Genomic DNA, 23,598 nt, shown 5'->3' on the forward strand with positions numbered 1-23,598 from the left:
CCGTTGTTACTCAAAATTGAAGAAATTTCACGAAGAAAATATGTCGCTCACAAGCCGACAACATTCATATATTCAAAGCCTTACTTTGTAGTCAGTATTGTACCTCTTATTTACAACATAATTAGTAAAACTATCTCGCTGCTATAGATACTAGTAGTAAAGGTAACTGAGCAGTGAAGAAGTTGATTCGTGATCAGTTCGATATGGTCCAATACCGTCGTTTAGGGATCAATTTGATTACCTAATAAATAACGCCATTATTTAACGAACTCCGGGCGTTGTTCTAATTCAGGGAATTTGGCGGGAAGAAGTACTCTGAAGAAATTGTAGGCTTTAGAGAAATGAATTACCGTCATTTACATGTTCTATTCTATGTCTCTATATAAATATTTAAAAAGCATTTCTGGAACGCTTTAATCCAGAGTGGTATCTCACTAGCGCTCACTGTGCTTCGGCCTTTCCATGAGAGAACTTCGCTTGAGATATGAGCAGATGAATTCGGACAAACATGCGGCGTGGAAGTCTTACATTTCTTTTCTGATATATCCAGATAATGGCGCTACCTAAACAAACCGGTTCTTGACAATATTGTCGAAGATCAAGGCTAACGATTGATCGTTGCGACAACAGCAGACCTCCCTCGAATCAACCTGCGAATTCTATAAAATTAACCAAGCAATTATATGTTTTCAATAAAGTAAAATTTATTTACAAGTTTACTCTGTAAAGGTTGACATTTACAGTGTGTTCAAAATTAGGCTAGGTACAGGTTGGGGTTATAGATAGCATCGGTGAATGAGACCATGTTATATTATGTTGTAACTGGGAATTCGTTATAGGATTTTCAGACTCATTCGATCTGGCTACTTTCTTGCAACAGACGTTTTTATGACTACATAAATCTATAGACCCTGCGGTGGAGCACCCGGTGAGCAGCGAAGCCGTGTATGCGTTGGCAAAGGAAGATAGTTATCATTAGGGATGAGGTCATACGGTATTTGCCATTTCTTTTTCAGTTCATCGAGGGGCTTTTTGTTTTTCGGCGAGTCCAGGTGCTGACAATCTTCGAGGGGCAGTTGCCAAGGCAGCTTCCTGCATTCTTCATTACGAAACCTTTCCGCCTGCTGCTCACGTTCTTTCATTAGGGCTAACTTTGATGGTCGGGTAACTTCTCGCGCGGGGGTAATTGTGATGGAATCGAGCTCATCAACGGAATACTCGTAACGAGAAAGTTTTGAACGGGCTGTTTTGCGGGAGATGTTCAATTCAGTCGGGCCATTTCCGGAATTTGCGTGAACGGTTGGGACTTGCGTGTTCTGGTCACTATAATAATCGAAGGGTCGGCCGTTATGCTTTGCCTGTTCCACCCAAGTGGTGAGGCTGCATAGAGGTGTGCTTGTTCGAACGGGCTCATCAGCCAATTGTGCCCAGTGCGTGAGAACGGGGCTTTCTGTCTCGGCGGTCCGCACACGGCTAAGTGATGAGTCTGGCGTGTTGTCAGGCGATGACAGTGAAGATGGTCCACCGCTCATCGATTCAGAACTCTGCGTGCAATATTAGAGATAAAAAATCGTCAACGAAACGTAAAACGTTAGCATATGTTTAACAGGGAGACGCTCTCATCAATTTAATTTACATGGGGATACGCACTGGATGTATTGTAACATCGTTATCAACTAGAAGTTCCAGATATTTTCATATTTCTATCGATGCAGTAGTACTATAGAGAATAGACATACCGCAGGTGTGTCATTTCTACCTCGTGAGCCTGTTGATCCGCAGCTGCTGCCATGAGACTCCCAGCGGTTGCTAATACCCGAGTCCGCCGTATTCCTAAAACAGATTGTAGAAACTATGTTTGACGAGTCCTATGGGGAAAGCAATTCACCTTGCTTCACCAAATAGCATAATACATATGTTTTTTTCTTTAATATAAACATATATAAAAAGTATAAACTAGCTTTTCGTATTTTCTTAATAGCATCGGTATGACAATATACGTTGCTCGCAAATCATGCAGTAGACGACTGATCAATAAAGCAACCTCAACTTGAGAACTCATTCGCAACACTCTGAAACAATTCATACTGTTGTCTCTCTCATCAACTTACGTTGGGCTCATTTTATCTCCGATGCAGCCCGTCTGTGCTGCTTTTTGCATCGTCAGCTGGGTGAGACTAGGAAAGGCTCGAAATTCATCGGTCGGTGTAGAAGCTCCCGAAAGATGTGTGCCCTCCCTGGCATCACAAGTCAACGAGTCGGGGGCGCCTAAATCGAGTTCAGCGTCAAGCTCACTTTGGCTACACGCCGTTGCTATACGGTCTAGTCGCGACTGGCGGAATCGTTCAATGAGAAAGCCTTCGCGGAACGCCGTCGAGGGGGTAGTGGCTGAAGCAGGTGCAGCTGGGCCTGTTGATTCAGGATCACTGCTGGCTGTGTCGGACAAGCTTGAATTCGACAAAAGATGTCAAGGATTATATGAAATGAGAAACTGTATTTAGTAATTCAAGAAAGCGATATACGAATTATAGATTGCATTGACAACGGAATCAGACAACTATATTTCTGTTATAGGAATCCATTGTTGCAAAATACACTTCTGCTTGCAATCGATTAAGCCAAGTAGTAGCTTTACTTACGAAGACAGATTCAAGAAATTCGGGTGTTCAACAGACTTTAATGAATTAGGCCTATCGTCAAGAGATATCGGATCTTGGCGTTTGGTCAAGCAACATTTACATCGTTGACAGTCCCGACAACGCTGTGAGGGCAAGTTTGCCATCATCATTTTCATCAGTGAAACAACTTCGGTGAGCAGGTGAACAGCAGGTTCAAGATGGCCTTGTGCCGCAAGTTGCTCGGTAGCTTGATTCAGAGGACCCCCAGAAGTAATCGAACGCATCAGTGCATAGCTCTCATCGGAGAAACTCCTAAATATAACAACAGCCCTCCAAACAGGATGTTAGCTACTAAAAGTAGTAATTTTAATCGCTTGATTACACTGGTACAAACTGATTTTAGCACTAGTTTTGCCTATTTACTTGATCTAGCTGATATCACTGCCTTGTTACACTGTCATACAGGTCCGTATTTAGATACGGAATTTCAATTCCAAAATCAGTGGGCGTATAATATATTTTTTTTTCATTCATTATCTTTGCGTTCGTTAACAGCTCAATGATACGCACTTGCGCGAAATACCAGGTGAAGAAGGTTGGGACGAGTATCCAGTCAAGTCTTCATCAGTCTGCGTTTCAATGGCTCGGGTTCGCAATGGCTTTCGTCGAATTTTCGCCGAAGAACGACGTGTAACCTGGCTCGGAGGTCGCTGTAGAGAGGCCACTCGGTAACTCGGAAGATCGTTTCCTGAACAGCCATTGAATACAACATAGTGCCAGTTAGAGGTCGCTGTTCGCGCATAATTAATTATGTAGCTCAACAGTCGTGATGTCTTGGTCCCGCTAATGACAGCCGTGAGTAATAGAACCCACTAAACGAATTTTATGATACGTCTAGGCCATATAAGCAATAGCTCTAGTTAATGTTGAGATCTTCTAAGAACGATTGCGAAAAACTACCATTTAGTAAGATTAGATTACCGCCTAATGAACTTCTTAACAGATCAAAACCCAGTTGCCCTTTTGGTTTTACTACCATCATAGTCACTTCCGGAGTCGTGGCTGTGCGTGGGGTGATGTTGCGGGCGATGCAACAGGCTCCAAAGCCGTGGCGGACATTCGGGTCCGGTTGTCTCCAGATCGGTGGCGGCGCTGTCCACTTGGTAAGGTGTTGGTTCTATACCGGGATATTCATGATCAGTGCTCTCGATATGGATACCGGAATTTTCTCGGTGCAAACGGCGTCCCGCTGCCGTTCCATGTCGCTCTAGTGTCGTGTGCGGCGTTTCGACATTGTAACCATTAGGAGCTTCTTGGTAGCCCGCATGTGTCATCTGAGGATCCTGGTAATTTTCGTGCTGAGTCGGTAGAAGTTCCGCGCGATTGATGAAGTTCATACAGTGTTCAACATCAATTGAGTCCATTGAGAGGGTGCGCGGCTGTTCACCGACACCATGTGGCAGACTTTCGGGAAGGCCGGAAGACTTTCTCTACACGAAGAAGAAACGTGACGACGTATCACTATACTGTATAGGTGATAGAGGAGCCGCTTAAAAAAAAGATGCAAAATGCGCTTTGCAAAATAGCTATGAGCATATTTTACTAGCTTTATGCACAACATATATTCGGATAATTTATCGGGTCTCGGCACCCTTGGCTTACCTTGGCGAATTCTTCATAATCATCATTATCACTACTGATGACTCGTCGTGAAGTGTTCTGTGACTGGTGCTGACGATGGTGAAAAGTCGAGCTTGGATTTGAGGCGGGCGCGTGACCGGAAATCAGCGGGTGACCAAACGTGCTGGAGGTCGAACTTGGAAACGAAATCATGTCGCTGCAATCGCTCTGGCCGTTACCCGGTAAGGGTTGTGGGTTCATAAATACGTACGTGATGCTCTCGTTCGAGCCGGAACTGCAGCAGTCTTCCTCCGGGATCGGGGTGTGCCTGCGGAATTCAATTGTGATTATTGTCATGATATGTATCTAATACAGCATCTTGACAACGAACAATGTATTGTATGTTTGCTAACCTTCAAGCAATACTGTCCGTGTACGTGACCGCCTCTTGTAGGCGGTCACGTACACGTCAACCAAATATAGTATACACATTTCACGTGAAAGTCTTTAAGCGTATTAGCTAATAAACGTAACCGCTTGATGAAAACCAATTACTCACAATCTGAATGAATGCTGGATCGGAATCGGAGGACTTTGCTCCTTTTGCGACACTAGCACGCCCGGGTCGGCGTTTTCTTTGTCTGGCAACTTGTCATCATCATCATTTGTTGTGTTTTCGCGTTCTTGAAGTTCACGAGTATAGTCAGTAGCCCGTTGCTTGTAGTCCTGATCCCATAGTGAACCCAATGAGCTCATTGATAAGGAGCGACCTATTAGTTATTACATAGTAGAAAGAGAACACCTTTGTAACTGACGGAGAGATCATGCCGAAGGATCCCTCGTCTCTTCTAAAAGTAAAAAACACGAATGTAGTAATTCTTCCTTTCGCCTAAAAACGCTACTCATGAAACAATCTTAGCTATGCGTCCCGTCTTGTTTTAATTGTCATTATTATTTGGTTGTTATATATCCTTAAGTCATCCCACTTCTCCATAGATATGGAGTTTTAACTGGGTGACAATTCAGCAATGGTACTTTCCAGTTCAATACAATATATCGACCTTTGTCAGATGGATCACAAAAACTATTAGATTACTAACTAGATCTTGTACAACCGTTTTGTTGTAACAAACAAACAAACAAACACTTTTAGGTTGGTTAAGGTGGTAGGTGTTTTTGAGGTAGGAGATCAGAGAAGTATGCTATAGATTACACCGTTCGTTGAATCTGATACACATACATATTTCATTTAATTTCTAAACATTTAGGGTAACACATGGCTAATGTGCAAGCCATGCATCGCGCGACATGGTGAATGGACCGATTTAGTATCATCCATGCATGTTTCAACATACGTCCAGACTTATACAACTCTACGTCTAGTTCTGTCAATTTGTTTTCTAAACATACTAATTTGACCTGCCAAGAAATATTCCTTGAAGGTAGGAATTAGCGGCAGGTTGAACCGTCGTTTCAAGTCTTCCATGAATAGAGATAGTTCTGCTAGAAGCTTCGATGACTAGAAGATTTCGTGTTATGTGGTGAAATCCGAGAACACATCTACGATAAGTAGCCATCGAGACTATTCAGCCTGCAAGCGCTAACCACTGGGAGAAGATAAGATATGTATCACCACCGTTCTCTCTGCACAGCGCAGCGCAGCGAAAAATTTCTACCGTTGGACAAAAAAAAGAAGCCTGTACTGAGGAAAACTGATTACGTAGGCAAGGGACGGCCCTGCGAGAGAAAGCGCGTCTTGGGAAGCGGTCCGCGCTCTCTTTGCAAACAGTTTCGCCATTGGCATAGTTAGACCGAGCTCTACTGAGGTTATGTACAGTCTATTTAACGCTTGCTGAATTTGGAACCGGATTCGTTGTCAATAGCTACGTTGTCAGTGTAGAAAATTACCTCGACCAGGTTTCTGGGCTTTGTAATTCTTGCTGGCAGATCTTTCAGGAGCGCCGAGAAAGGTGGGAGATCTTAGTGATGCCCGAATTCGAAATCTGTGCTTAAAGGTAACAGTGGAAAGTCTGCTAGAGAAAAGTCCAGCAACCTTTTAAACAGACTTTTCTTTTCAGCGGTACACTATCGTATTCCATAGGCTCCTTACATAATTGCCTTAGACAGGGTCTTAAGCAAAGATTGGCTTGATAAACTGTTTTTCGTTTTTCTCTGTTAGCTAGAATTAGTAAACCAGCTTTGCATTATCAGGACAAGAGACCTATTTAATTATATGTAGGTCACCGATATTATTATGTGCTGCGGCCAGCACGGCAGGTAACCATAAATCGAGGGGATTTAACCTATCGGAACCTCATTGAGCACGAAGTGGCATTGATACCTGTCACAACGTACTAACTAAGGCAAGCATGCACATAACACAAGCCCGTTACAACTACGACATCTACTAAATTATACACAGAAAACAGAATACGTAATGGCTGAACCTGTCGCTTTGTTCACTTATTCTTGATATAGTCGTTCCGACTTATACTTTCAGTGGATCGCAACATATGCATGCGACAAGAGGTATTTTTAACTTTAATTTGATTGAAGGTTTAAATTGAAAATGGTTCGGTCAGGAAAATGGCTTTAGGGGCATCGGACCGGTAACGCGCCCATAGCCTTCGACCACTATAGTGGAAAGAATGGTACCAGGCGAACCGATTTGCCTTTTTCTGGAAACATACATTTACCTGTATATTGACTGGCTTCCATTGAAACTGAACGTCACAACATCAATCAGTTGGCATAGTCACTAATCACGAATATGCATAACACTATGCACAGATACATAGCAACCTTAATCATATCAATATCAGCATTTATTGAATGAAGGCGGATCTCCCTTTTTGGGTCTATAGGCAAAAATGTTCAAGGCCAGTGAACTAAGCGGTTCCGTTTACACGAACCGGCCATTATGCACAATACAGGATGGTACGGGCAGGTTGTGACTGACGACTAGAACGATCTAAGGCAGAGTCGCTAGCTATACACCCTCTCCCGCGCTGATTCTCTCGGTGGGGGTGAGGTACGTGAAAGCAAATATATATAGAGGAAAAGGATGACTCAGTCATGGTCACGCCACCTGCTGCTCAGCAGCCGACTGCGAACAATCAACGGGCAATAGGCGATTCTGCACCTCGAAGAAAAGGAGCTCTAGCATATCGGTGAAGCCGTTGTCAACTGGCCAACGTCATATTAACATCACTTACACACTTTATATCGCGCATCCGGAACCGCGATGCGCCCCTACGTGTCAGCTGAGGAGTCCTAGCGTTCGTCGTAGGCTTAGGATGAGCATGTCTGCTCAGGAAATGACTAATGCGAATGTACGATGCAGTAACTCAGCTTGAAATCTGAAGAGCTGTGGGGTAAATTTTAACGATTACGTACTGCTGGCTAATTTTTGTCGATTTCGTTCTTCGGCGTGGCGCATAGCATCGTAGAGGGCCGAGACAGGTATTGTTCGACATCTTTCGAGTTTGATCAGCTCCGCTTCTGAATTGAAACCGTCGAGGGAGTCCACTGCAATTCAACAATCAATACTCAAGAGTAGCCATCGATCAATAATTCGTTTGATAATAGAGATCATCGATGAGCAGAGCTTCTTGGCGCAAGTTGGTTTGAGTACCTAGCACAGAACTGAAACCATGTCATTGTTGCTAGCAATCGTTGAACGAAAATAATAAGAATAAAAATCAACTTAAAGTTAGAAAAAACACTGCAATAATTGAAAACCGCTTTTCTAGAACAGCGTAATGTACAAATTAAGTTTCTATGCTGCCCGCAAACTTACCATTTGTATATATTTCGTGTTCGCTATCGTCAATACATCTTACAAACATCACATATATTATCCGTGAACGAGTAGTAATGCACCTCGTTCCATAAACGACTTTGCAAAACTCACCCATTTGATGACCTTCACCAGCCAGTCAGATTAAGCAAGCGTCCTTTAAAAGCTAAAAAACATATTGTTAATGCGTTTGGTACCATCAAAACTGTTCAGCCCAATTGTGTCCAAGCAGAATCTGTAAACAGGAACATGGGTATACTCTAATTGGGTGGAATATTTCGATTTTTCTGACGATCTCTCCTAATGACGAACACGCAGCACTAGCCGAGCTCATTTTTTGCTCATGGAGCGTTCAGAGGAGCGTCCAATGAGAGTTCCAGTTACGAAGAGTACGCTGTCAATCGAGGTGGCGAAAGATGTCTCTCAATAGATCTAAATTGATGTTTATCCAATTGGGCCCTATTAACGGCCTTTTATAAAGGAACACAACGGCATAAACACTCGCCCGCTGGGCTATACTTCATTCGGAGACCATACAGGTAAAACCAAGCGTCGTTCGATAAAAACAATTGCGCACATATATGAATAGCATACAACCTGGCCAAGCTGAATTTTTACTATCGTCACACCAAAATCAAAACGTGGCCATGCGGTCTTGTATATTTACCAAATATTATTTGTGTTTATGCCTAATATTCAAAAATTAATGAATATTGCTATGAAAACAGGTAGTATAGATCAAGTATGGTCTGACAAGACGCACATAACCAAATCTACAACGTTTGGATCATGACTATTAATAGAATAACTATATAAAATGAATTAAATATTTTACTAGCTGAAGTTCACAATTACGGCATTCTAAAGATGCGACTTTCGTAAAAAAAAAAAGATTTTGGCCAGGATGCGTAATGCAAAACAATTCTGTAGCAATCTTTTCTCAATCTCGGTAGACACGTTGGTAATCTTCCACTTTTATTTACCTGGCATGCAATGCTTAAGACCATACCACGATGTTCCATAGGACAATTTAAAAAAATACTTTGCTTTTTAAATGGTATTTGATATATACGGATTTGCGCTTATATCCTAATGGACAGTATACCTGCAAACGCGTCAATGTTTATCGCAACGAGTAGCTACATGCTGCGATTTCATCGAAACAAATCGGCTCGATTCTTCAGACGAGATCTCACGTTTACTATATATATATATATATATATATATATATCGTTTTACTTACTGGACTGTTGTGTGACATCGGAGTCGAGCATTAGTTCGAGCGGTTCCCTTTCGTCTTCAAGTAGCGACGTTTTCCTGCTGAAGCTCGTGTCCACGCTCCAATTTAGACCGTGAGTAAAATCTGGATTTTCGTCGATCATTCCGTCTTTGTCGTCTGGGGTGATTTTTTAAATACTTGAATGCGGCTCCAGGGGGCTAAAAAGCGTAGTGATAAACTGTACCGATAAAAGCGCCTAGTCAATTTTCACTTAACAATGGTTCCCCTGCAAGATCAAAAGATGGCACAATTATTAGCTCAAATATTAGCTCAAAAAAAATTATTAGCTATCAAATATTACTAGTTACAAGTACACAGAATCAATGTACACAGAAATTAACAGGCGACGCGAGACCCCCTGGACATTTACAATAAATCAATGAATGAGTCAACTGTATAGCACGGACAGATATCATGGACAGCACAGTTATCTCTGTGCTGGAAACCTCTATGCTTTCGCAATTGTCCTCTGCTCACATTCGACCCAACCCTTATTTCTAGCCGAACTGAAAAATTACTACGAAGCACTGATGAAACACCCGTTGAGCATTAGAAGCATCCTATAAAGCCCAGTCCTTAGACAAACCCAGACTCTACATCTGAGATACAAAGACTTTCCTCTGTCTTCATAGGCGTCGCGTGTAGCATCCCAGTTCGCAGCATCGCTTTTTTCGCGGACAAAATTAGGGCAATGAGTCCTCATTGTGGACGACGTTTACAGGCTCTTGAGCTAAACAGTTGCCGCCAGTTCCACTCAGGTCTCAAGGGTTGGCTACTTCTCAGCTTAGTTATATTTTTTTCTCCGTTTGGCATTCAGACAAATTAAGTAAATTAGCCTGGCTTAACACTCAATAAATGGTTAGTAAAAACTTTCGTTATCATTTTCTGACGCTGTTTCTGCTATGTTACGTTTGCACGACTGAGCATCGCGTTCAGTGACGTACACCTCGACACATCCAGCCGATTGCCTTCGGGTGTGACCTATATACGATGCCACTGCGACCCTCTGACGAAAACCTATTGTGAAATGGATAATATCACGTATCTGACTTGACGTCTGCACGGCGAGCCGCTTTTGCCCGATAGCTTATTCAACTATAGCCAAGTTGAGCTGCTACTAGCTCTAAGAGGCCCCTGTGGTCCAGTCGTAGAACCTGACAAACGTCCACTGAGCGCCAAAAGAAGGCTCAATACGATCTTATCAATAACAAGATTAGCATTGAGCTCTGCAGTCTGAACGAATCCGATCGAGGACAGGAAACGAATCGGCAAATCTCATCGCAACGGCCCTGGAGGTCTGGCGAAAGCCTGATATGTCTCTGTGTATATGCTTTTCTAAAAATCGAGTGATTAATGATCGGACAGGCGAAAATGTATTTACAAGGCGTATGAAAAAACTAAGCCAAGTAAGTCGTCCGATAGGACCTTACGCAATTATTCCCTCTGCCGCTTTTGATATTCTTATCTAAAACTGGAAGTAAACGTACAGTCTCTTGTCGCTGTAGAAAAGGCCACTGGGATCAAACCCAGCACGGTAATGGTGCCGCACAGATGCACTCATACGTCAAGCACTCTATCGCATTATTTTTCTAGGACTCCCCGTGGGGCATTGCCTTTTACAGATGGTTTTCAGCGCTAATCATCCCTTCTTTTCCCATTGATATTTCGTGGTCTACTGTAGCTTTAGAGAAAACTCGTCATCGTATGACAACCATCATCATCGTGTGACTTACGCAGAATATCCCTCCCAATACAGCACGAATTATATTGTATCTCCCCTTTCGTAAGTCATATTTGTATGTGTATAAACCGATTCCGATGTCTGTCCTCTGCTCGGATATTCGACGTTTTGTTACAACAAACTTCAGCAACTTTCAGACGCACGAAAGTGCAGCGCAGCAATAATCTGGAACTTCAAAACGCTTCGGTCATTTGCAAAAAGCATCTTTTACCCTCGACCGCGACCTCTATGATCTAAAATGCCACCTCAGAGAATAACTATACCATATAATCAGTGATCATGTATATCAGATATACTGATGAGGCAATTGTCGTTCGGCGTCGATGAATCACCCTACCAGCTCGTGAATGGTTGCGCCCCGAATGAACTAAATCGTCCGCGGCTCAAGAGTACACAAATGACGTCGTATAGCTATACTTAATGGCTGTTATGGTCAAAGACGCTGACCTTTTGAGCTTACCGTAGCGTACCTAGGGAACGAAACGCGATCGGCATTTCTATAGCCAATAGCCTGTCACTCATTTTTAGTACGCTACGCGCTGTGGAAAGCGTGCGATTACTCAGTCGAACGGAACGTCTGATCGAGGCAGTCGTTATGGCCGACATCGTTTACGGTGGCAAGTAGTTAACCGATTCTGATAAATTCTGTAATCATTACTGAATTACAGCTTGTGAACTTTAACGTATCATCTTGGCTTATCTGCCTCCAGTAGCGATAAGGAATAGAACGAACATTCGCTCTTTTGAGGGTAGGAGTGATTTTAGTTCCCTCCTAATCTAAAAATCGGAAACCATACCTATCGCAAATACGACAAACAGAAATGTCTGCTTTTTGTTACAAAGGAATATCATAGCATTTTCAATCACGAGACGCCTAAACTAGCGTCGAAATATGTTCTAGGCAGAGTAAAGTAATTTCGAAATTATTGACAACGTTGAAGTGGCAACTGGTTATTCTAACAGGGAACGTCCTTACGGTAAACGTGATTAACGCCTGACAGAATCTCCAATAAGACGTATTTGAATCGCGTTATTTCATAAAACAAATATCAAGCTAAATGGATGATTTGTTAACGTATGATTAATCCATTTTGACTTTCTTTTTCACTACTTTGACAAGTTCAAGCACAAGACATGCAGGACAAGATGCCATCGACAAGAGTATGATCTTGTTGGTCGCCTGCAATCGTGCGCCTAGTAACAGAAATAGAAACGTTTTGTGATTGTAGTGACAAGAGGCCCCACTACGTTAGATGCTTAACAGCAGAGTGCCTCCACAGAGTTTCGGCTGGGTGCATGCGGATATCGAACCCCGTGGGTCGCTCGTGGGTATCTGGAAAAACACTTATCAGTGGCACCACGTCGTCCAACTAAGCTTGCTCTATAAATAACAGTGAAACAAAGTCGCAGCTATTTTGCCGCAACAACTAGCAAGCAATATCCCCAGAATAACGTAGTAATATTAGTTATAATATACTGAATGGGCAGAGTGAAGTAATTTGGTTAATTAAAAATTGCTATAGTGAAAAGTTGAATATTTTGTCGCGTTTATGTATACATTTATAGATATGAGTTTTACGCTGTTTATGTTATTAATGACTCCGCGTTTTTCGAGCTGTGTTCATTCGCAGTCATGTGGTCCAGCTTTACAATGGTGATTACCGTTCTCTAGCAGGTAAAATGAACGTGAATTCTTCACAGATGTTACGTCTCCTGCGTAAGGCCATCGCTCGCTTAGAAGTTGGATGGGATTACGTGCGGTTAGTCTTTGATTAAGATGTTCAACCAATCCTAATCTCTGTGTCAATTAAATGGCGATTTAACTATTATATGCAATCAAAATCATGTTAATTCCTTTCACTGAGGAAACTTGCGGGATGCAATTCAGGCGCATTCTGTTAGGCAGACGACAGTCAACCTTTTTCAAGGCAAAAAACAGTGCGTGCAAACAACCTGAGAGGTCAAAATAGGCAGCATTGCGGTCTATCTCTGGGCCTGATCCCAAGCAAGATACGAGTCCATTGGCTACTCTATTGGTCGTATAACAATCATCATATGTACCTGGGTCGATGAAAGGTTTAGGCTCGAACAATTTTAAGTTCACAAGTTAAATGATGCTTACTTGATAACAGTTAATAAAATTATAGGCTATTGTTTCTTTGAATTCAATCATTTTCCCTTTGTACAAGGTCAAAATGGGAGCATTCATTGATCTGTTCTCAGTACCTAATAAACTGAACAGGGCAAATAGTTGCCAGCAGCAGGGCCATTTAAGTATTTGTTTTCACTTATAGGTCACATATAGACCTAGTATTACGTAAACGTCGTCTAACAAGAACGCCCACGCCTACAGCATGCTTTCCAATCGCCCCGAAACGATGTGCATCCCTTTGGCAAGCGTCCAGTATAATCAATCTAAATAAGTGTGAGATTTGTTCTTTCAAAGTCAAGCGTATGATCAGGAAGCGTCGCACTCACAAGGGGACGTGAGTGACACAGTTTAACAGAGTTGTCAGGTTTCTGGGTTTTAACAGAAGAAAAAGAGACCCTACTTCGTGAATTGACGACATGGCCATACACCTCTGAGGGATCTTGAACAAAACTGATAACCAACGCGAACTCGGGGGTATCAGCATCAGAAAACTCTCTACTCCCGTATGTTACTAATATCGACAAATGCATTGTTTCCTCACAGTCGGGTTTAACAACAACAACAACAGTAATTGGAAGTGTTTCTTCATATGGCTACATCGAGCGCTAACAGAAGTCCATACAGATGTTGTCAGCAATCCGCTTTCATTAGACATGTTAACTCTGCTGAGCACAAACGGGCACTCGTAGTTAGTAATTATAGGTTTACGTTATGCCTCGTAAAAGGGGACAACGACCCGCCGTCTCAAAAACAAGTACCGACAAGTTCTATCAAATGAAAATATAGAACATGCTTGATAACACGGTGTGGTGCAGATAACACGTACGAATAACACTACTATATTCATACGTGAGCAATGACACGAATGCACCGGGCAAGCAATTATAGTTATCGTTCTTATAAGGCCCTATGCGGAATCGACCCCATTTTCAGAATTAGCGAAAAAGTTCACCGATCTGCGACCAGCAAAGGACCATTGGAGGATCCCCTTTTTCAGAGCAATGGAACACACTGTGATTTTGCCTTTCAGAATGGACTCGATGTTTTTGCGATATCGTTGGCGAGGAACAACATAGAGGCCGGAAACTAAGATTGGTATTATTGTTATTTTTATTGTTTCTGTTTTTATCGTACCACTATCTGCCGAGTATTTGATTCATGCACGGTAGTGGCAGAACAAAACATAATAGATATGTCTATGAACTAATGTCTTTATACTATAATTGAACGATTGTGAGAACGCTTATCAAGGTCGTGGCCCCTGTGTGCTTTTTTGTGTAGATGCTGCCCATGACCAGTAATGATTAATACTGTCAATTTCCTGTATTGTTGTGCCGTATCAATAGCAATTAGCTAGCCAAAAAGATTGACATAGCAAAAAAAAAAAACGTAATAAAAATAGAATATTTAAATGAGATTAGCCGATACGGTACGGATGGAGTCTAACTCATGCCTCATACAGTGCCTCTGAAAATCGCGTTCGATGTAGTACGCTGGCTGAAATCGCAGAGCAGTTGACCCGTAATAAAATAGTATAACAGTGCTATAAATGAACGTCCATATTAGTGTAACTGTTCATACAATCGTTTATTTTATTAATTAGATTATATCATACCGCGACTATCAATTTGCGACTTTGGCAAGCCTAAATAGTTACGTCTAGGTATTTCACAATTTAAGTTAGAACGTAACGTGCCCAGACCCAACTTTTGCCGATCGCTTATTTACACGGATAAAGAGAAGCACTTTTAAATATCAAAATTTCATTAAACTATATGTATGTACATACATAAATTCATACGTACATACATGATGCTGAGTTTTTGCGGATTCAACCACCGCGTCGCATTTGGTGCGAAACGGGCGGTTCAGGTAATCATGTTTCTTCTATGAGCAATTCTTTAACAAAACCAATTATCGACAACCGATTTTTTAACGATGCATACATACAAAAGCTCGCATTTAGTTGTGGGTTTATCGCTAATTATCTTTCACGATATTATTCCATCTGGTCTCGGATCGCGTCGTCTTTCCTTAGACATATAGAAATTATTTGTCCAGCTGTCGCACTCGCGAGTCATCATCTCCTAGTAGCATTTCATTGTCGGCTTTCAATTTCAACCATAACGCACAAATACAGAGAAAGCTCAAGTAAGGACATTTCAAATGAATAGCAATCGTTTTTACATTGTGTATAACAGAAACTGAACTGTAAAACTCACATCTGCCGGTACCGGAGATGACAGCACTGACTCTAGAAGAACTTTAATATTCCATCATCTTCTTGCCTGTCACGAACAGAGACTGCAAGTCGGCAGGACGCTTCGACCGACGAACGCCTGGTGCCCTATAGCTTAAAGCTTATGGCCTGCGTTGTTATTCCTCTCTAGACTGTGGCCTGTCAGCAACTGCTATAAGCAGCAACACTGGCTTTGTCGCAAATATGCCTACGCAGGACCTCACGCAGGCCTGCCGAACAAACTATGCCGCCGGGAAACGCCCGACGTTCAACGCGTACGAGCGTATGGAAAGAAGGAATAATAAAACACCGAGAAGAAGAAAAGGAAGAACTCTGATCGTCGCCTAGTTGATGATTTCTGGCTACTTAGTTGTTTGGGCGCTGTGTGATGCTTAGGCGAGGAAATAACGCCTCGTGGTTGGAGCGGTCTGTCCCCTCCAAGAATCTTCCCGAAGATGGCAGTTGCCAGAGGTTCTTTCCGTTGCTACTGCAAAGCTTATTGCAGGACTTTAGCTAGATCAGGCCAACCAGTTTGCATTTTGCCTGTCCGTGCAGGCCGACTGAAAGCACTTAATGGCGGCCGACAATGTGTTCTGCGAAATATATGTCATCTAGTTTATTCAGTACGCACCCTAGCTATATACGAATTTACCTTTCGTAATAGGTCGAAGGCGGCTTAAACGATGTTTATACATAACAGTTATATTCAGGTTTGGACGTGTGTGTGTACTTGATCTGTATGCGATGCAGCAGCCTATGAAACGCTTCGAAATGATCAAGCATACATCTCAGTGGATACATGCTAGTAAAGCTACGCACGTTATCATCATTTATAATTCTACCTTCTTAACTAGAGCGACTCTGAGGTTAAATGAAAAAAACATGGTACAACTTCTGTTGGCTATATGTCCCAGGCTGGTATGCGCACACGGTTCAGAGGGCCTGTATAGTACTATAGTCAATCAACATGTCAGCCTCAAGTGAAGAACGTGTTCCGAAATACTCAATGTGGATAGGATTGTTCTTCCAAATAAATACTAAATGTGTCACTAATGAAGAATGCTGCTGCTTGTTCGATGCAAGGTAAAACCTGCACGGTGTTCAGGTATTTTCCAAGTTTTGACCGATTTGATAATAGCTAAATGTATTAGCTCATTCTTCAATCTAGCCATCGTATAGCTATCTAATGATGACTTAATGACAACTGAATAATACGATTTTTTTTTCTGCTGCTTGCAGAAACGATTACGCCTTTGCAGCCTCTTCGCATGCTTGTATCGCACAAACAAGGGTAGAGGTGCCCGGGTGCGACACAGTGTCTAGGGCCTTTGGGCTCCCTCATTTTAACCCAGCAAACGCCTTCCAAAGATCGCATAACGCAGCTATTAGTCAAGCCAGCTTCCCCGTGTTACATCTAAAATGCAACGGAATAACGACGACGAGCAACGTGGTTGGTCCCGCTCGACCAGGACCAACTCTGCCTGGACAGCCAGTGACTAAACGCTGTTTGGTGTGCCTGGAAAATAGTGATTTGGCAAGCCTATTTTGCCTAGCTTGGCTTAATGCCGTACACTTCTCAGACAGTGATGAGGAAAAAAGCGTGCAACAGTCTATTGCAGCAGTAAATATTAGTCCGAAATTTTTCAGGAAATAGGAATTGCTAAAAGGAACTGCTAGCCACTGATCTGTATCATCGTGCCAGCTACCTGATGAGCGGGTAAGAAAGCCAAAGAATGACGCTATATATACATCGAGTTGGCAAGACAGTGTAGCTGAAATCAAACGTAGAAGACAAATAGGCATCGTGACAAACAAGAGGCAGACAACGCATTGAGCGCATTGCACGTATAGGAATAGACATGCCGCTCTATAAATTAATGTCAGTTTACCCAACTTGTTTTCGCCTACAATGGAATAATCTATAATATCGGTTTGAGTGCCTTATAGCACTACACGCGACCCTCATTGACCTATAAAGTGTACCTGTGATAATCCTAATAAACATTACGAAGCACTGCTACATACTTTACTTTTTAAGCTAAAGCTAAACAGGGTACCGGCTGAAAACAAGTTGTAGAGTTCACACAATCCTGAACGAAGAACAAAGAGGAAATTTCTTTTTTGATTGAATGATTTTTGTTAAGCATCAGATTGGCATACGTACGATCAATTTCAGTATAAGAGGTAGGACAAAACGTTAAATACGGAGAGATAAGTATAAAGAAAGTGGTCACAATGTATGTCTCTGTCAGGCATAACAATGATGTTGAAAATTTCTTACTGAAACAAAGCGTTTTGAGTACGATAGCTACGCTTCAACCACAAAATGTATTCCATGTCGAACATCCTTATCGGAGTCGCTCAGGTTGGATCAAACTTTTAGCGAATGACCAACATACCGCAGTAATAACATGCCATAATTGATGCTGATCCTGTAGATAAATCGTCAGCTGCTCAGGTGGCTGGCTAAGTTACGCGTTTGGGCCACAAAGCGAAAACGATTTTTGCTATTTTTGGTTATATAGAACCTATCGGGTCAGCCATAAGTTAATTAACGCTGTCAAACGTTGCCTCGAAAGGCCGAATGAACGATTGCAACGCGTGATGGTCTCCGATTAGGTAGCAAATAGATAAGTTTCTATTTCTTGAATTTAGTAGGGATTGGGCTACACAATGGCTCACTGCATATTGTCCGATAGCTAATTACAGCATTGTCCTGACGTCAGCGTCTTGAGTAATAATCCTGTCGGAGAAAGGAATCGTTCTACTAACGTATAACACACCTAAATGATAATATTGTGATTAGATCAAGTAGGTGTTGCATTGTAGCTAATTAATATTCTACAATTAGTAACAAGTCCTTATTGGCTCATTTGGCCATTATTTTTTATCACATTAGGTTTTTGGATTAGTCAGGGGTGCATGTTGAATAGCTACATTAGACATGAGGCTTGTTAAACTAATCAATCAATACGGCCATGTTTAACCAAGTAGTATTGAAGAAATGAGGTTCGAAGATTGATTCTGTCGAGTGCGGTTAGCAACTGAAATATTCATCTGGATACGAAGTCGATTCCAGAGAAACACATAAATACCCGATTCTTGTGGGAAGTGTCATGTAGCTTTTCGGCTTTATTCGCCAAGCGATGCATGAGCCGGTCAATTTAATATTTGCTCGCAATGAATCCAAATGGACAACGGCTGGAAACGGAGTGACATGTCACTTCAGATGAAAGTTGAAGAGTAAGCCATCGCTAACACTTCGATGATTGTTTGTGCGGGACACGTATGTGTCGATTGACTGCCGCAACATCAGGTTCCATGTGATATTTGCTGACAGCTCTACATACTATAGCGCTCTATCTTCACTTCTATCTAAACAGAAACATGCAAAATCCAGACATAGTAGGAAGCGCACGTTAACCCAGCTACCAAATTTAGACAAAACCAGCTGGTTCACACCACGGGCTATTTCATCGTACGCGTAAAATAACTTGTCCTGTAAGAATAGAATATACAAAACGTTGCTAAGTGCAGTTGGGAATCAGGCTGATTTGAATTTCAGGATTCTGTATAGTGACTCATAATGATTTTTCAACAGTTAGTGCTTGTCTGGTGTGTCATACGACGCAACAAAACAACCTTAGCTTTCACCCCGGGCTAATCTTGTTTGTTTTTCGAGGAAACCTCTTCCAAATATTGTCGTCCATTAATTGTCTATGTTCCCAATAATCGTCCCAAGCCAGGGAACAGCAACTGACGCTGACTATGAATTTCTCGCAACCAAAAATAAATTTCTGCCGAAGACAGCCAAAAAGTAATAAGAAGGTATTTTGTAATTTTTTTTTTGTTCGAGAGTCAGCAAGATTATAGTGCTGACAATGCATTCGTGTCAACGGGCACGATGGTCATCAACAGGCGAACTCGCCGTGGAACGTTTGAAGAGATGAACTCCTGTACTGGTCATGCTGTTTTAGTTGATACAGTCTCTTAACACACGGAAACCTTTTCTGGTCTATTATGCACTAGAGTGACAATAAACTCTACGACTGGTTTATTTGCGACGTACCAAGGTGCCGTAAGCTACAGGGACACTTTCGTCTAGTGGGCTTATTAAAGCATAGAGTAGATACGTACACAGGTGGCCATCTTTTTAACTGTGTTATTCGTCTATGACAGAACGTCTGCTTCGTATGTCAGTCTGAGCAGAGCCTCTTCGTTGCCTTCTAACGTGACGAGTATTCACTTTAGTTGCAAGCAGTTCAGGAGGACCAAATACGAGAACAACGCGCACGTACTCAACCAATAAGTGTCCCTGCCTAGAAATGCTACTGCGCTAGATTGTATAATAGTCATTTCAATTAAGAGCTGGCAGAGCGTACCGGGTGTACGTTGACGCCGCAGAGATATTGTTGTATCCCGTGTAAACAAATACAGCATATCAGTAAGGGTCTATTTTCATCGTGAATCATTATCTTTGTTTCAAAATCAACTAATGCCGAGTGACTTTCCTCATAAAAACTCAATTAACTGCAACTGAGCTCAATTGGTTTTCATCTTCACACCGCTGACCGTTTCATGAGTACAAAATAAATACTTGCGTCCAGTGGCCCGATAAAGAAACTAGACTGAATGTGCGTTGAATGCGTATTTCTGGACGGAAAAGATCCGACGTCAATCTGCAGCTTGTTCTTACTTTTTTTTTTTTTTTTTTTTATAAATAACCTTGCTCTAATCGCGTAGCCGTTCTGGCTGCTCAGACCCAAAGCAACAGCCATCGAAAAAAATACTTGAGCCACATAAACATATCAAGAGATATGTTCTGTAAATACAACTCGCTTTTCCATATAAATATATATATATATATATATATATATAGAGTAGGTATATTTTATATGCAAAACTCACTTTTGCTTCTGTAGCTGACCGCAAAAATCCTCAACAAATTTATTATTATTGTTTTAGGTAGCATCCTTTATTAAAAAGAGAAAAGCTTGTTAGCTTAAAAAATAACACTATAACAGTAGAATTTTGCTAGTAGTTTTCTGTAACGTTGTTTCATACATCCGTTGCCCTATATCATTAACCTAGATGTGCTATTGGCAGCTACATAATTTTACCATGTGTTTAACAAGTTACGTTACACGCCCACACCCTTTGCGGCTTGCGTATACCCGCTTTAGGCTATCAGTGGTTTCGTGAGTAATCTTGTATACGTGCACATTCGTACACTCGTACATATTCGAAGCCTACCTATTCGCTCAGGTCGAACAAGGATCACGCTTATTTAACATAGATAGCGTCAGTGTCAATGAAGCGCACCAATCGGCTTCAAGTAATGCACCTCCTTTTATGAAGTGGTTAGGTGTGGCGCTTCTCATCATGATATCGTTGAATGCAACTTCGCTCCAAAGCTTTAATTTTCTCGAATTTTGATTGCCAAACATATGCATAAGCACCAAAGTGTATCGAGTTTGACGCAGGCCTTTTCACTCAGGCATTAAAAACGTCAATATCGTAGCATACACGGCTTTTTGTTTCGGGCGTCATAGAGCGGAACGATGTCTCAAACTTGACTATGGTGTAGTAGAATACAAGCCTACCTTGAGCGTTAGTTGTAACCCGCGAGCATTGGGCCTACAATATCGGACGTTTTCCTTCATTTCAGAACTGAAAGCCGAAAACTACCGAAAGCGGGACCTTGAGCCTGCAAAGCAATTATTTTTTTTCTTGCACTAACAGTAAAGTGTTATAGGCACTGTAGCTCTAATTAGCGTTACAGGCGCTCTTTAGCTAATATAGTTTTCTCATAGGAAGTTCGCACAAGAAGTAGTGAGAAGCACCAAATTACCACAATAAGCAAGCCTTTGTTTTGTATGACATATGATGTTAAAGCATTTATCAAGCTATATTGTGTCCTAGTAGCGTGGTTTGGAGCTCTCCTACCTAGAAAATCTTCCGTGAAACCTAAGAGCTTCTGCTTGTTTAAAAATTAAGAGAAAAACATATTGGTTTTCAGCCGGTAGTACAGCACCGTCAATTTTATCTAACCGTCATCACTGTTGACATCTTGGGCCTTTCTTGACTAGCTGACCTCGACGAATGCTAGCATCTATACAACTCATTGCACACGATGGTGTCCTCAATGTAAAAGCAAGTTGCTTCTGTCGATCTGTATCGACCTTCGGGAATTTCTGTGCAAAGACAGGATTTTGCCCATCGTGCTTTTAGCGAGAGGCGCGTAAACTCGGCGTTACATGCCGCCAATTCAGTTAAGCCGCACAGGACTTGTTCTTATGCTAGGATGTAGCAGCCAGTAAGTAGGCAGTATAACACATTTAAACTAATATTTAATGATACCATGTTGTTAATCCAATGAGGAGGAGAATTTTTAATATTTATATATATATATATATATCCAAGTTAATAATCAACGGTACTGTAGTCATATAAAAACTGATATCACTTCATTCGCAAGTAACTGTAAAATTATAATAAGTTGTAGTACATGGCACTGCCAATGATAGGACGTTGAAATAAGCAACTTGAGAAGCTGATCGTACACTCCATGATACTATGGTACTAATCCCATTACCCGTTGAGCTTTGCGCTTATTTTACTGGTGAGTCGTCTTTTAACACATTCTTATGTGTTTTTTCAAATTCAACATACAAACATTTCAAATTTTGATCATAAACGAAAATGCTTTGAATACCCTGAGCACAATTAATAGTTAAGAATGACGACAAAAAACAGAGTAAATTCGAGTCCACTAGCTTACTCGCATGTTTTTGAAAAAGAATATCCATCTCTAAATTCAAAAATCTTTTATAAGCAATGTAATAACGTTAGTGCTGTTGATAATTTCGTAGCTAAACGGATTCTCATTACGCGTCGTAGATATGAATAAAAATAAACACATACATACATATATGTATATTTGTTCACGGATCAATATTCAACACAATGTCCGAATCTTACCAACACCTACCTGTCTAAGATGTACGACGACTACCCTATGCTGCTCTATCAACGATCAATCAACCTGATTCCATTTAAGGACTGGCATTGGCATTTGTACAACTGAATGACACGCACTGGATATTTTTATAAATGTTCTAATACGTTTGCATGCCACTCAACTTTTTCGAGTGTTTGCTCATGCATTAAATGTCTATTTTAGTTAGCCGACTGCTACCTCCGCACTCTTACTCTGTCCTTTCCAGCAGTTACAATTAGCGTATACTCAAGTAGGGACCGTGGAGACATACGTCTCTTCATGAAGTTCCCTTGCAGACAGTGTGAGCAACTTGTAGACTACATTTGTGCGCAAAGTTTTTGCTGATGAGTCTGTGGCAAAATTATTTTCTCTGCACTAAACTTAGCAAACGCAGTGTTTTTCACAGCTCACGGTTATCGTTGCAGTTGCCCGAAGCCAAGCACAATGCACGTTTTCGATTGTTGACCTGTCCGCAAATAGTCATTGATACGAGATAATGAAAGCCGAGCTGATATCGGCGGCACAATATGAACCAGTTTCTTTAGGAAGAAAAGGACTCCATTTGGTCTTTCGCCTTGGTCGCTTAGAAGCTGGATCACTAGTTGACGTCCCCTGTGCGCTACCGCTTATTGGCACGCATGATCCTTTGGCTCGGTCTTTCGGCTAAACGCAGTTCCAGGCACTGCCGAGTACGACACTGGCGAGTGCTGTACTAAGCTTTATTGATGCCGCCGCCGTCGTCACCCGCTGGTGCGCGCAACTCGTGCTAACGTGGTCGGCTTTCTAGCTGGCTGGCTAGCTCACATTTATGGGTCTCGTTCAATCTTGTTCTCCCAGACTCTTAATGTCCGGCCGGTCCCGTCGGTTCAGCCGCGGCATCTTCCCAACGCCGAGAGCGTATCAGCACTGTCTCCTTTCTCGTGCCTCGACGGCCATTCTCCCTTTCCTCAGTGGTACTGAGCGATGACGATCAAGAGAGCGACAAACCAGCCATTTGGTTTCTCTGTAGGTTTCTAACAGCTGCTACAGTCGCCGTAGAGGACCGCATTGTGATCGCATCCACGACTACATGGGCGGCCACTAACACTAGTCGTGTCACTCGTGGTAGTGGTAGCGGGGGCCTTAGTAGCTCAAGGGTACGCAACAAATA

The 23,598-nt window shown here is 42.0% G+C and overlaps 2 protein-coding genes across 9 annotated transcripts in view; one reads left to right on the forward strand and one right to left on the reverse strand.

Annotated features, from left to right (window-relative positions):
• Positions 1 to 679: 679 nt before the first annotated feature.
• On the reverse strand, positions 680 to 23,296 carry LOC111250881 (uncharacterized). 8 transcript variants are annotated; one of them, XM_022806803.2, is made up of 11 exons: positions 22,440 to 23,296; positions 9,281 to 9,542; positions 7,635 to 7,766; positions 4,798 to 5,008; positions 4,281 to 4,566; positions 3,655 to 4,108; positions 3,189 to 3,366; positions 2,640 to 2,930; positions 2,112 to 2,447; positions 1,740 to 1,833; positions 680 to 1,544 (listed from the first exon to the last, which is right to left on the reverse strand). In XM_022806803.2, exons 2-11 carry the CDS (start codon positions 9,417 to 9,419, stop codon positions 903 to 905), a joined length of 2,763 nt encoding a protein of 920 aa, XP_022662538.1. In that variant the 5' UTR covers positions 9,420 to 9,542; positions 22,440 to 23,296; the 3' UTR covers positions 680 to 902. The 8 variants fall into 8 exon arrangements, with proteins under 8 accessions (XP_022662538.1, XP_022662536.1, XP_022662537.1 ...); XM_022806801.2 differs by having other exon boundaries at positions 2,640 to 2,948; XM_022806802.2 differs by lacking the exon at positions 22,440 to 23,296 and adding an exon at positions 15,432 to 15,612 and having other exon boundaries at positions 2,640 to 2,948.
• The window catches only part of LOC111250883 (palmitoyltransferase ZDHHC20-B-like), a 40,479-nt gene continuing 20,216 nt past the window's right edge, over positions 3,336 to 23,598 (forward strand). Inside the window, exons 1-2 of the mRNA XM_086989384.1 lie at positions 3,336 to 3,473; positions 16,688 to 17,165. Coding sequence (XP_086845510.1) covers positions 17,158 to 17,165 — 8 coding nt within the window. The 5' untranslated portion in view covers positions 3,336 to 3,473; positions 16,688 to 17,157. The remainder of the gene's footprint in view (positions 3,474 to 16,687; positions 17,166 to 23,598) is intronic.

This window comes from Varroa destructor, unplaced genomic scaffold, assembly GCF_002443255.2.
Source record: "Varroa destructor unplaced genomic scaffold, Vdes_3.0 BEIS01000005.1, whole genome shotgun sequence".
In the NCBI taxonomy this organism is placed as follows: Eukaryota; Metazoa; Arthropoda; class Arachnida; order Mesostigmata; family Varroidae; genus Varroa; species Varroa destructor.